We start from the raw sequence: 12971 nt of genomic DNA, 5'->3' as shown, positions 1-12971 counted from the left end.
GAGGCCAGAGCACATATCTTGTAGGAAGACTGACTCCAGCGAGGCCCATAAGAGAGAGAGACAGGCAGGAAGGCTGAATTCCAAGAAAGAAATCCACAGGAAGGCATTAAGATATGGCATTTGGAGGCCCAGGAAGCCATGTGGAGTAACCATGACAGTTCGATGATGTTGGCAATGAAGGGGGACATCCAGGATGCAGATGATCATCCTGGCAGGGGACCTGAACTTAAGGTGTAGTGGAATATTGTAGAGTTGAGCAAAGGAATGCCCACAAAATTTCCAAGACAATTGAATTTGTGTAGAAAAACAATCTCCTAAACCAATCTTTCCAAATGAATTTTGGGATTGAAAAACACAAAAGCTTTTGGTCTGAAAAATGCTTGCAAAATTCAGAAACCAGGTTTTTGTCTTTTATTTTCAGTTATAAGATCAGTGGCAAAGTTTCAACAGTTAATAATGTGTTCACTGAGACAGATTCTCTTCCAGTAACGCCTGTGGTGGGCCTTAGAAGCAAAACCTCAGGACCCTGGTTTCTTAAGAGGAAGAGGACAGGAGTAGATGAGGGGAAAAGTTCCAGATGGGAAAATCTTGGGAGAAAGTCAAATGGAAAGGACTTGCACACAGAGATACATGGACCAGCCTTGTGAGGGGCTGAGATTCAGAATCTGCATGTCTTCCTGAGTCTCCTTCTTGGGACAGGGGATGCTTGGCTCTACAGTTATAAAACCCCAGTGGCAGGGCTGGAGAGATGGCTCAGTGATTAAAAGCACTGACTACTTTTGCGGAAGACTTGGGTTCAATTCCCAGCACCCACATGGTGGCAAACAACCATTCATAACCCCAGTTCCAGCAGATCTCCTTCTGACCTCCACGGACATTGCACAACATGGGTGCACATACATACATGTACATAAAATATATTAAAAAAATAAAACCCTGTTGGCAGTCACCTCTACATCCCCATGTCACCCCAGCAGGTTCAGGAAATGTGGGGGGGGGGTCTGCATCAACAGCTGATGTTTAATGAAAGATGCTCATGTTGTTGGATCAAACAAAGGCACAGCACCGAGGTCAAGTCTGATTACAAGGTGCATATTAGAGAAACAGGTGAAACATGCCCACCCAGATTGTAGAAAGCAGTGTGCTGAACAGTGGATAAATGTCACATAGGTTCCTCCCTGTCGATGGACAAGCATCACCGTAGCATGTTTGGGGAACCCTGCTGCTAGGGTTGTAGTCCTCTATGTCTAGATAGCTCTAAGGGGCTTGACCTATATGGAAGGACTCCCCTTCTCAGCAGGGGGCCTCCTGCTCTCTGCCTGACTTACCTGGAAAGTGCCACCAAGCATGGATGCCTGACCTTATTTGGAACATGACCTTTGGCATAGTTACCTGGAGTAAAAACTACCCCCAGGTTTTTTCTATATGATAATTAGGCATTGCCCGATAGCTGGATGATAGAAGCCTATTGCCACATGTAAATAAAGCATACTATGAGCACCTGTCAGCTGAAGCATTGGCTACTGCCCCCACACTATATTTTCCCTAATCCCCACTGAATAAATGGAGCTGTTTCACTGAGTCTGGAGCTGTTTGTATCACTGAACCTACCTCCCCAGAAGGGCTTTCTTCCATCAGTGCTCACTGGCCTCCCTGACCCCGTTCGTCGCTTCTGCTCCCTTTGTCCTCGTGGACCGGTGGCCAACGACCCACGAGGAAAAGGAGAGACTCCACAGTAGCAGCCCTGACTTGGCCCTTGCAGTATAAGAGACAGACTGGATTTGAACTAAAAGAGAGCAGGATGTGCCACTCAAAAGCATCCCACTTGGGCATGCTATTTTAAATGAAGGCCACGCTGCAAATAAGCAGATCAAGACGGAAATCTTGACGCTTCCTTACTTTGATAGAGAGCAGAAACTTCTGGGTTTTGAGGACCCTATGACTCTCTGAGGGAAACTTTATGGCTGTGAACAACATGGGAATTCAATGCTGAGAAGGGTTTGCAGAAACAAACTTGCCTAAATATACTTTCTCTTCCATTAGTTTCTTCCATGTATTTATCATCACACAGTCTCTTGCAGCTCTGTCACCATTTTCTTTCAACTTGATCCATGAATTCATTGCTCTTTTATTAAATAGGCTATAAGCCCCCAAGGCTGACGATTCACTTCTGGGAGTCACTGGCATATGCAACAAACCATTTTTCTCCTATTAATCTGTATTTTATCAGTATAATTTGCAGGACTCCAGAAACTAAATCTGAGAAGATAGAGGAAAAGGCATTTCTTCCTTTAGGGAACCTAGCTTGGTCTCTCACTAGCTGGAAACATAATTATTATTGTCATTGCTATTATAGTATTGTGGTTTTTGAGACCGGGTCTCTCTCTATAGCCCCAGCTGGCCTGGAACTCACTATGCAGACCAGGCTGGCCTCAATCTCACAGAGATCTTCCTGCTTCTGCCTTCTGTGCTACCACATCCGGTTCTCATTTAATTATTTTAAACCTAGTATTTCATCTGTAAACTAAGGATACCCATATCTGCTTTATTGAAAGAACCAATGAGATAGGATTTAAGCACCATATCTGATAGCTGGCCTGTTGAAAATTCACAATTAAGTGGTAACTGTAATAATACCAGATGATGGGGCTAGAGAGATGGCTCAGTGGTTAAAAACACTGACTGTTCTTGCAGAAGACCCAGATTCGAATCCCAGTACCCACATGGCAGTTAGCAACTGTTCGCAGCTCCAGTTCCAGGGGATCTGATGGCCTCTTCTGTCCTCCGTGGGCATTGCACGACATGGGTGCACTTACCTACATGCAGGCAATACACACATACACATAAAAAAATACCAGATGATAACTGCAAACCAGCTTCTTGCCGTGAGCCACAGCCGACCTCCATGTGGAGTCCAGTTCCAGATTATGTGAGAAGAGCTGACTCCCAGGATATGCAAAGAAAATAATACGAAAGGCAAAGATAACAGCTGACTCTAATTTCAATTGCTTGTGAATAGCAGCTCTCTGAGCATTACATGATAAAAACCAGAAAGCACCTAGACATGACAGTTAAATAACTAAGTCTCCAAGGCCAGAACATCTCCAAGAGTATCAGAATAAAGTATTTCCTTTATAACAGATACAGACCTGGCCCAGTTCACATAGTAAATGCCTCAACCAATGAAACAAAGAAATTACAAACAAAGGCAATTAAAAATTACCTTATAGATGCAGAAATGATCAAGTCATAGTGCTCTATGGAAGTGAAGCCCATTGACCACCACTTTGGCTATGTCTTACAATTCTGATATTTCAAATTCCATAGAAAAGACAGGTTCAAACATTTCATTACACATTCCTCTCTGAGCAATTCCATTTGCTGTCTGGCATCACTTATGTTATTGCTGTTACCGTTACTATTGCTGCATTGGCTTCAGTTTATTTTGCTGTATTTACTGAATTCTGTGTCTGCAGTAGGTGAAGGACATGAACAGACACATCACAGATGAAAAACCATATATGACTCACGAACATGCACAGATTTTCAGTGTTATTTATAATTAAATATCACTTTTTTCAGATTAGCAAAGACAAGGTATTTGATAACATACAGTATTGCAAGAGTAAATGACGCAGACTCCTTGGAATATAATTTGTACTGTAGATCTGTTCTAATTTCATTTCTGTTGCTGTGATAAAATACTCTGACCAAAGCAATTTAGGAGAGAAAGGGCCTATTTGGCTTAAATTTCCAGGTTACAGCCCAATACCAAGGGGAAGTCAAGGCAGGAACTTAAAGCAGCTGGTCACATCACATCCAGAGTTGAGAATAGAGAGAAATGAATGCATGTGTGCTGCCTGCTTGCTTGCCACACAGCTAGCCTCCTCTGCTCCTACACAGTACAGAACCCAGCCCATGAAGGGTGTTGCCCAGAGTCCACGTGGGTCTTCCCTTCTCAATTAACATCAGAACAACCCCTCACAGACATGCCAAAGGCCAACTTGATATAATTGCTCCTTAAGACCCTCTCCCCAGACGATTCTAGGTTGTATTAAGGTGACAGTTAAAATTAGCCAGCACAGTATCCAAATTTAAAGTGCATCTACTCTTTGACCTAGTAATTCCATTTTTAGTAGCTTAAAGATAATCTACAACTCCATGGCACTCTGAGAATGACTGCAGACATGTAGTCCTTCCAGACAACGTGGCTACAGTAGGTTGGCTGCTGCAAAGACATCTGTGCTCAGCATTATTCACAAGTATCAGGTATGGCTCTGCCTATGAGTTTTCCATGAACTTTTTGAGAAATATACACCATATTCAAATAATCTTCTTGGAGAACCAACCTGACAACAGGAAATGTCAGCATCATTAGTCATATATTAAGTTTCATTAAAATCAAAACTTTGAAATAATTAGCTTCTACTGCTTTCCCAAGTAGTAATTACAGACCATCAGGAAGTATCACACTCTCCCAGATTTCCTCTTTTAAGCATTACATGTTAAAGATAAATTATTTTAAAATAATCTCTCAAACTTTTAGCTGCAGGGATAGAAACATCATTTTCTGGGTATGAGTGCTAATAAAATCTCTCATAACTTAGGAAATATGATTTTGATTGGGCTCAATGGTGAAATAGAAATGTTAATATGTGCCATTATATATGAAAGTCAAGTTCAGAGCTTGACTGAAGTCTCTTTTTCTTCATTAGAATCAAGCTTTCATCTCCTGCTTCTAATTATTAAAAGCTATTCACTCAATGCCAGTCAGAAAAATTTAAAGCCTTAGATTCAATTGCATTTTAACAATTCCTCCAGAAGTTTCTTTTCCTTGAAAGCACACAGGTCCCCCCTCACCTTGCTCCTTCCCTGCTTCCATCTCAATCACAGCTCTCAGAAGTTCTTACTTTATTCTGCCAGCTCTGTCTTAAGGATTAGCTCCCACTGAAGTCTGTCTTAGGTAGATCTGCTGCACCCTGAAGTTAGCTAGGAATGCACAGATCCCCGCTCCCTCCTGAGCATACCTTTTGTCCCTGCTCCCAAGTTAAGAAGGTCATCTGGAGGAGAGGGGCTTGTCAGACACACTGACAGGCACCGGTTACTTTAATCAACACAGAAACTTTCCTCATTTGAGTTCTTCTTGGGATTCACTGGACCCAATTCTTGTTGATCCATATGAATGGCAGGCGATGCATGTGGCCCCATTCCAGAAGGGGCGACTTTCTGAATTACCACATAACTGAGGCATCCATCTGTCTGGAACTCACATTATCAAAGATTCTCCTCTTAGGGAAATGGAGAATGTTGTCATTGAAAGACAAATTCTGTCATCCTCCAACATGCTGGCTGGTTTGTCATAAAGCTGTTTCTCCATCAATCCTCCACCAAGAAGTATTCACGGAACCTTGTGTGGTTTTATGATGGCTCATTTTCACACGGTAGTCTTTAGTGACATCATCTATACTTTAATATGCCCCCTTACAATCCTCAGATTTTACCCAAAGAAAACTGATTCAAGTCACACATACTACCTTGACGAACAGAACCACCCCAGTAATTTACACACGTGTCACATGAAAATTATCTATTAAAAGCACAGTCCTTATGTATAGAGTACTATATAAGACATAACAAGAGAAAAAAAGTGGGTTCTTTTTCTCCTGGAACTTTGGATTTAGTCTAGCAGGTGATGATGAAACAATCAAATGCCAATGGCACCAACAGACTCAAAGTTGCCATTAAAGAAATGACTGTGTATGTGTAGGAAGGGGTAAAATATGAAGATACATTAAAAAAGCATAAAAATGGGCAACAGAGTAGGCAGTGTGATTCAGACAGGATCTGTCAGAGGGTGGAAAGACTGGCCAGCAGAATAGGATGAATTACAGGACTATATTTATAAAACAGCATGGATGCAGGGCACAGTAGCATACGCCTTTAATCCCAGCATTTGGGAAGCAGAGGCAGGTAGAGCGCTGTGATTTCAAGGCTAGCCTGGTCTACATAATGAGTTCCAGGTCAGCCAGTGCTACATAGTGAGACACTGTCTCTAAGAACAACAAACAAACAAGAAAACAGCACAGGAATAAAAGAGCTTGGGAAAAGGCTGTGGAAACACAGAGTAGGGTGCGGACAGCTGACAGGCTGAAGAATGCCCACTGTTCTTTCAACTTTCAGGTGTGGGCAGAGACACACAGGAGGAGTTTAGTTTCCAAGTGCCAGATCTCAGCAAAGGTTGCGTGGGGCACAGCATGTTGCTTCTGATTAGTTTTCTTCTTATCAGTTATGTAGAAACTTGAAATTTTGCCTTTTTCTGTCTCAAATGGTCACGTGATATGTGGTTTAACGTTAGAAAGGCTGAATCAAAATGTGGATAGTGCACGGAAATCCATTCCTGGATCTCAGTGAGTTCAAGGCTCAGAAAACTAAGGAAAAGTCACTGCCCTGAGAGACTAATGCCATATGATCTAATGAACGCCATCTTGAGGTCAAGTCTGGGAAGAACTTGGGAAGTTTGAAGCAGGGAAGGGAGGAGGCAGTAAGAGGAGGGACTGGAATTTGTATAGAACTTGGGGTTGATGAGGACTTGCCAGGAGCAGCTGCATCAGCTCCAGGAACTCAGGGGCACATCTTAGACGGAACAGTGTCCTCCTCCTTACCAGCAGCATCCCTATCCGGAAGAACACAGAACTACAGAAGGTGGAACTTAATCTTCTTTGCGAGTTGATGGGGGCTTAGAACAGTGGCATGGAGGTCAAAAATGGGTGGAAGCAGGGTAACACTTAATAGCATACTTGAAGCCAAAGCTCCACGAGACAGGCCACCCTTGATACTGAAGGAAGTGTGGAGACAGACATCATAATCTGGTAGAGGGGTAGAGCAAATTAAAACAGAAGAGGGCCAGGCAGGTGGCGCATGCCTTTAATCCTAGAACTTGGGAGACAGAGGCAGGTGGATCTCTGTGAGTTCAAGGCCAGACTGGTTTACGTAGTGAGTTCCAGGCCAGCTGGGGCTAGAGGGAGACCCTGTTTCAAAAAGACCAAATTAAATAAATTAATTAAAAAATAAAACAGAAGAGCCAGGGGCTGGAGAGATGGCTCAGTGGTTTAACATGCATACTACTTGCAGAGGATCTATACCAGGTGGTTCACAACAACCCATAACTCCAGATCCAGACTATCTGACACCCTCTTTTGACCTCTACACTCAAGTGTACAAATTCACACTCGGGCACACATGTATAAACATGATTAAAAAAAGAAAAATAAATAAAATCGTAAACAAAAGCTTTAAAACAGAAGCGCCCAAACAGGCATGGTAGCCCACACTTGTAACCCCAGAACTTGGCGCGGGGGGGGGGGCAAGAGGACCAGGGGTACAAGGTCAGTCTAAGCTATGTAAGTTCCTGTCTCAGGAAATTCAAGCAAATGTCCAGAGGGGACTTACAGCACAGGGGAATTGAAGACTAAAATGTAAAGGGGTAATGGCTATACCGTAAGTGAAAACTCTGGCCACATCTTACAGCAACCTGCTCAAGAAACCAACGCCTATCCTGCAATCATCAGCCCAGACCTGTATGAAATCAGGTTACTATCTCTAGTAATGATACAGATGATAAGCAATCATTTCTACTGACACTGGCCCCAAATGACCAGAATTTAATGAGTAACTTCCAGCTTCCTTGGTTTTTCATGGTTTGGCTGGTGTAAAATTGCTTTCTAAGTACTGTGGGCTTTGCATTTAAAGCATGAAGCAGTCTTCACTACAGAGTGAGATCAAAGAGTATTTCTATGCAATAAATATGAGACTCTGGTCCCTGGCCTCTTGTCCACGAGCATTGAGATTTGATGTGTGGTAAACAGCATCTGTTGAAGACGACAGTGATGTGCTTGCTGGTGTCCTATTATAGCTTTCCTTATGATTATCTCAGTATAATTTCTCTCCTAGACTCAGTCTGATAAGTAAACACATCAAATGAACAAAGACTTTCCTAATATGAAGGATAAAATCCAAAATGAATGCTGATTTCTTTCTTGAATACACTGCCATGTATATAATACCAATTACCTGGTGACAAGATTGCAAAGGATCACAGGTGTAAAAATCAAAAAACAAAACAAACAAAAAACCCCATTTTTTCCCATGACATTTCTTATGTAGAACATTAAACTTCAAGGCAGAATATCCAGGATAAAATATGCATACCCATTACCAGGTTGTTTTTGGTATTAAGCCAGAAAAGATGGACACAGAGAAAAATTACAATTTAAATTCATCATAAGCTCTACTTCATAACTGCCATCAGAATTTTGTGGCCTCAGTTCAACTTTGCATGTTTATGTAAAAATAGGCCACTTGTCTATCTACCTCTTCTTGGCACTTTTCTACATAATTTCTCAACCTAAAAAAAATAGCAGGGCTGGTGAGATGGTTCTGTGACAAAGGTACTTGGTGTAGAGCCTGTTGACCTGAGTTTGAGCCCTGGGACACCCACATGGTGGAAGGCGAGAACCAGCTCTTAAGGGTTGTCCTCTGACCTCCACTCAAACGCCCTGATACATGTATCTACACATATACACTCTTGCACACACACATACACACACAAACACACACACACAAAATGTAATTTTTTAAAAAGTCACAGCTCAGGGAAGAGTGGAAGAGGAGAGTCACAGGCCTGAAATCATACCATGATGGCTCTGCCAGTAAGGAATGATCCCAGGGAGATGTTATTCAGTGTAACTGAAGATGTACAACACACAGTTTTGTGTTGTGTAAGGATGAAGACATGTTCTGACAAATGCATCCTTCATTGATTTCATCACCATGTAACCATCACAGAATATTTGCATATCTTCAAATACATAGTACATCTTCCGGGACCCCTAATATATGAGTTCCATCATGACTGAAATATCATGATGTGACCCATGATTGTACATAAAGTGATTGGTAAAGTTGTTGTAACATCTAGATTTATAAACCAACAACTGTGTGTTAAATTGTGGCTGATTGGGGGAGGGGGGCTTCTGTTCTTTCCTGACATGAAGGATCAGGGGAAACGTGTGCTAACAGCTACTTGATAAACCCACTTGCAACATGTTCCCTATCCAATGGGGTACTTGCTTCTGCCAGGCTTTATTAGAGAATGGCTCAAAACAACATATACATAAGTCTCCGGGAATGTAGACTGTTCAAAGATTTCATTTGGTCGTCCACCTCTCTGTATATCATAGGGCCAAGTTCTAAACTGAATTAAATCATTACATACTTACCGCCTGGTCTAAAAAACAAGTGCTTCTGTGGAGGGAGGGAGAGGCTCAGGTTAACCCTGGGGAAGGCAGATGTGTTCTAGCCTTTAGGATCTTTTTCTCTTCACTGTCCAGGACCTTCTTTTACTTTCTTGCCCCCCCCCCCCCAAAAGAGAATGTTTGCTTGTTACCTCTTACCGACATTTATTTTGACAATTTTTTTCAGATAGTCCATCCTCATCCTCTCCCATGATGTCCACAGCTGAAAATATCAGTGCGACCAGAATGGCAAAACAGCAGACCAGGGCAAAGACCACGATGCACTTCTGCTGGGACTGGAAGAGAAAGAAGAGGAGGAAATGCCATCAGGGCAGCTGCAGGCACTAGACAGCTCAGGAACTGATACTCCCAAATTCCACGGCATGGCCTTTGCGAGATCATTACTATGTCACTGTTGGAAATGGACAGGTCTCCTGGGGAAAACAGCCAAGATTTTTATGCCTGTCTCTCAACACAACCTTCAGTCCTGGGTAAATTATGTTACAACCCGTTAATTCCAGAGTGGATGCCCCAGGCTTCTAAGCAAGGTTGTCCTTTCCAATCAGATTCATGAAACAAAGGATGGCTACAAGATTGAGAAATACAGATGCTAACATCGTGGGTTATACACAGATACGAGTGGCATGAGTTATGAAATTGACATTGGTTTTTTCCTAAACACTCAACAATGACATGAACAAGAGTCACACACTTGCCTTTTGTTTAGAAACAGAAGCTGAAGGCCCAGCTTGCCAATGCCTCTCATGTCCTCATCTTTAGGCTTAGCACTGCAAATAATGGCATCCCATTTTCTAGGGCCTGGTGATGAAAGGTTGTAGAACTCAGGCCATGATACCTGAATAAGAGCTGCAGGCACTGGGACAAATGATTTTGACTACTTTCCCTCAGGGTCTGAATGTTCATGTCCCAGCTCTGCACTTACCTACAAGCAGGCAATATGTGCATACACATAAAATAAAAATAAATAAAAAAATATTAAAAAAACCTCAAACCCTAAGTGCAAGATTTAGGAGCCGGATTCTTTTGGAAAATAATTAGGTTATAAGAACAGAGCCTCCATTAATGGGAGAAGTGATCTTAAAAGTCCTAGAAAGAAACTTCACCCCTTTTTACCATGACAGAATGCAAGGAAATGCTATCAATCACCAATGCCCTTTGCTGTGGTTTTAGCTTTATTTATAAATTGGGAATAACAAAACAACTGTTAGTAAGGTCATAATAAATTATGTTAAATTAAATGAGATATTTTATGTAGCGTATTTGCAACAGTAACTGGGTGATGCACTCAGTGAATGCTTCCGCTGTTGATACACTGTTGTACTTTCCCTTTCCTGTGAGTTGCTCCCAAGTAGTTTAGGGAAACAAGTTGAATCTGTAAATAGAAAACATCAGAATGTGTAAGAAAGAAACTGGTAGATAGACTGAAAGGCAGGACAGGAAGAAATGAAACACACAACTACTAAGCAGAATTTTCTAGGCTCTTTTTCTTCCTTCACCATGGTACTGGGGATGGTATCCTGGACCTTGCACACGCAAGACAGGTGCCCACCACTGGGCAACTTCCCCAGTCCCTTCTGTACATTTTGGAGACAGGGTCTCACTCAGTTGCCCAGGCTAGCCTTGAAGTCACTCTGCAGCACAGGTAGGCTTGAACTTGTTATCCTCCTGCCTCAGCTAGAATTATGGCTCTTCATCACCAGGTCAGGCTGTCATTACCATCCATAAGGCCAGTTCTAGGGGATCAATGCCCTCTTATGACCTCCAAGGGCACTGCATGACATGGATGCACCTTACATGCATGCAGGCAATACACTCATATACATTATTTAAAAAATTTTTTTTGGTCTTTTTGAGACAGGGTCTCCCTGTACCCCAGCGGTCCTGGAACTCACTATGTAGACCATACTGGCTTGAACTCACAGAGATCTGCCTGCCTCTGCCTCCCGAGTGCTGGGATCAAGGGCGTGAGCCACTTTGCCAAAAAAAAAAAAAGAAAAAAAGTTTTTAAAAAAGGAATTTAAGGCCTCTCTCTCCAGGGTAAGTTGATCGTGCCCTCCATGCTTTGACTCCCCCAGCCTCATTCACCCACCCATCTCCTCAGAGGGTCTCTCCTCCTAGCCTGGATCCTGTCCCATTCCTTCTCTTGGTGCCCCAGACACCTGGGGAACCACCACTGCTTCCTGATCCTTTGCATCCAGACTAACTCAGTTCCTTCTCAGGTCCCTCAGGAGCACTCTGGGCCTGGCCCTGCCCTCACCTCCCTCTACTTCCCTGGGCCTGCAAGACCCACCAGCCTCTTTCCTGGACACTGGGGCTGACCTTTCCTCTTCCTGATCCTTTGCATCCAGACCAATCCAGCTCCTCAGTGCAGTCCCCAGGAGCCCTTGGGGCCGCTTCCTACCTCCCATCTTCCTTGGCATCTCTGGGTGGGACAGCCGCCAGCTGCCCTAGATCAGCGTTTTTCCTGGGCCGCCTCCCAGGCCAGTCCAAGGGGATCAGACCTTAGGAGAAAGCCTGAGAGCATCTGGTCTTCATCTGACTTGGGCCTCTGTGGGAACTCCTGAAGACAAAAGCAATTAGGCCACTCCAATATAAAATCAAAAGAGAGAACCTGAAGCATAGATGAACCAGCTTTTCATGCCCAACAAGTAAACCACAAAGGCACATTAAGTTTACAAAGAGAAGCAGATCTAAAATCAACAAAGGAAGGCTTGAGTCTCACACAAGAATCATAAACTATGAAAGAAATTCACATGTCAAAGTCACAGAAAAAAATAATAACTTGAAAAACCAAACTATTATATCTCTACCAAATACCAATAGTCCTCTAGAGGAGTACAATGAGAAGCCCCAAGAGATAATGCAGGACTCAAAAGAACAAGTATAAACATGACAAAAGAATTCAGTGAATTTAAAGAAGACACAAAGAAACCAAGAATTGAAGGAAGATACGGATAAACTTCTGAATGAATTCAGAAAAGAGTTAGAAATATTGAAGAATACTCAGGTTGAAATGAAGAAGGAAGTGAAACACTCAGTAAGCCAATTAGAAACGACAGGAGAAAGCCTCACCAATAGGATGAATGAAATGGAAAACAGAGTATCAAGACTGGAAGATAAAGTGGACGAACTAGCCCACTTAAGCAAAAATTATGAAAAATTTAAGAAATCACAAGAATGGAATATGCAGGAATTGTGTGACACCATAAAAAGACCAAACTTACAAATCATAGGCATACAGGAAGGAGAAGAAACCCAAGATAATGGCATGGACCAGATCTTAGAATTGTGGAAGAAAATTTCCCCAAATTAAAGAAAGACATGCCCATACAAATACAAGAAGCATATAGAACACCGAACAGACAGGATCAGAAAAACTCTCCACAGCACAGCATAGTAAAAACACTAAACATACAAAACAAGGAGGGAATACTGAAAGCTGCAAAAGAGAACAAGTCACATACAAAGGAAAACCCATTAGGATCACAGCTGACTTTTCAAGGCAAACTATGAAAGCCAGAAGAGCCTGGACCAAAGTATTCCCAGTTTTAAATGACCACAGATGCCAACCCAGATTACTATACCCAGCCAAAATGTCTATTATAGTCTAAGGGGAAAGAAAAATCTTCCATGACATAAATAGGCTGAAGGAATTCA

The 12971-nt window shown here is 42.5% G+C and overlaps 1 protein-coding gene across 1 annotated transcript in view; it reads right to left on the bottom strand.

Annotated features, from left to right (window-relative positions):
• The window catches only part of Pld5 (phospholipase D family member 5), a 422154-nt gene that overhangs the window by 237666 nt on the left and 171517 nt on the right, over positions 1–12971 (bottom strand). Inside the window, exon 2 of the mRNA XM_008849173.2 lies at positions 9453–9589. Coding sequence (XP_008847395.1) covers positions 9453–9589 — 137 coding nt within the window. The remainder of the gene's footprint in view (positions 1–9452; positions 9590–12971) is intronic.

Source organism: Nannospalax galili, unplaced genomic scaffold (assembly GCF_000622305.1).
Source record: "Nannospalax galili isolate Female #2095 unplaced genomic scaffold, S.galili_v1.0 scaffold543, whole genome shotgun sequence".
NCBI classification, from domain to species: Eukaryota; Metazoa; Chordata; class Mammalia; order Rodentia; family Spalacidae; genus Nannospalax; species Nannospalax galili.
Note: the sequence above shows the minus strand (reverse complement) of the source record. Positions and strands in the feature narration are given on the sequence as shown.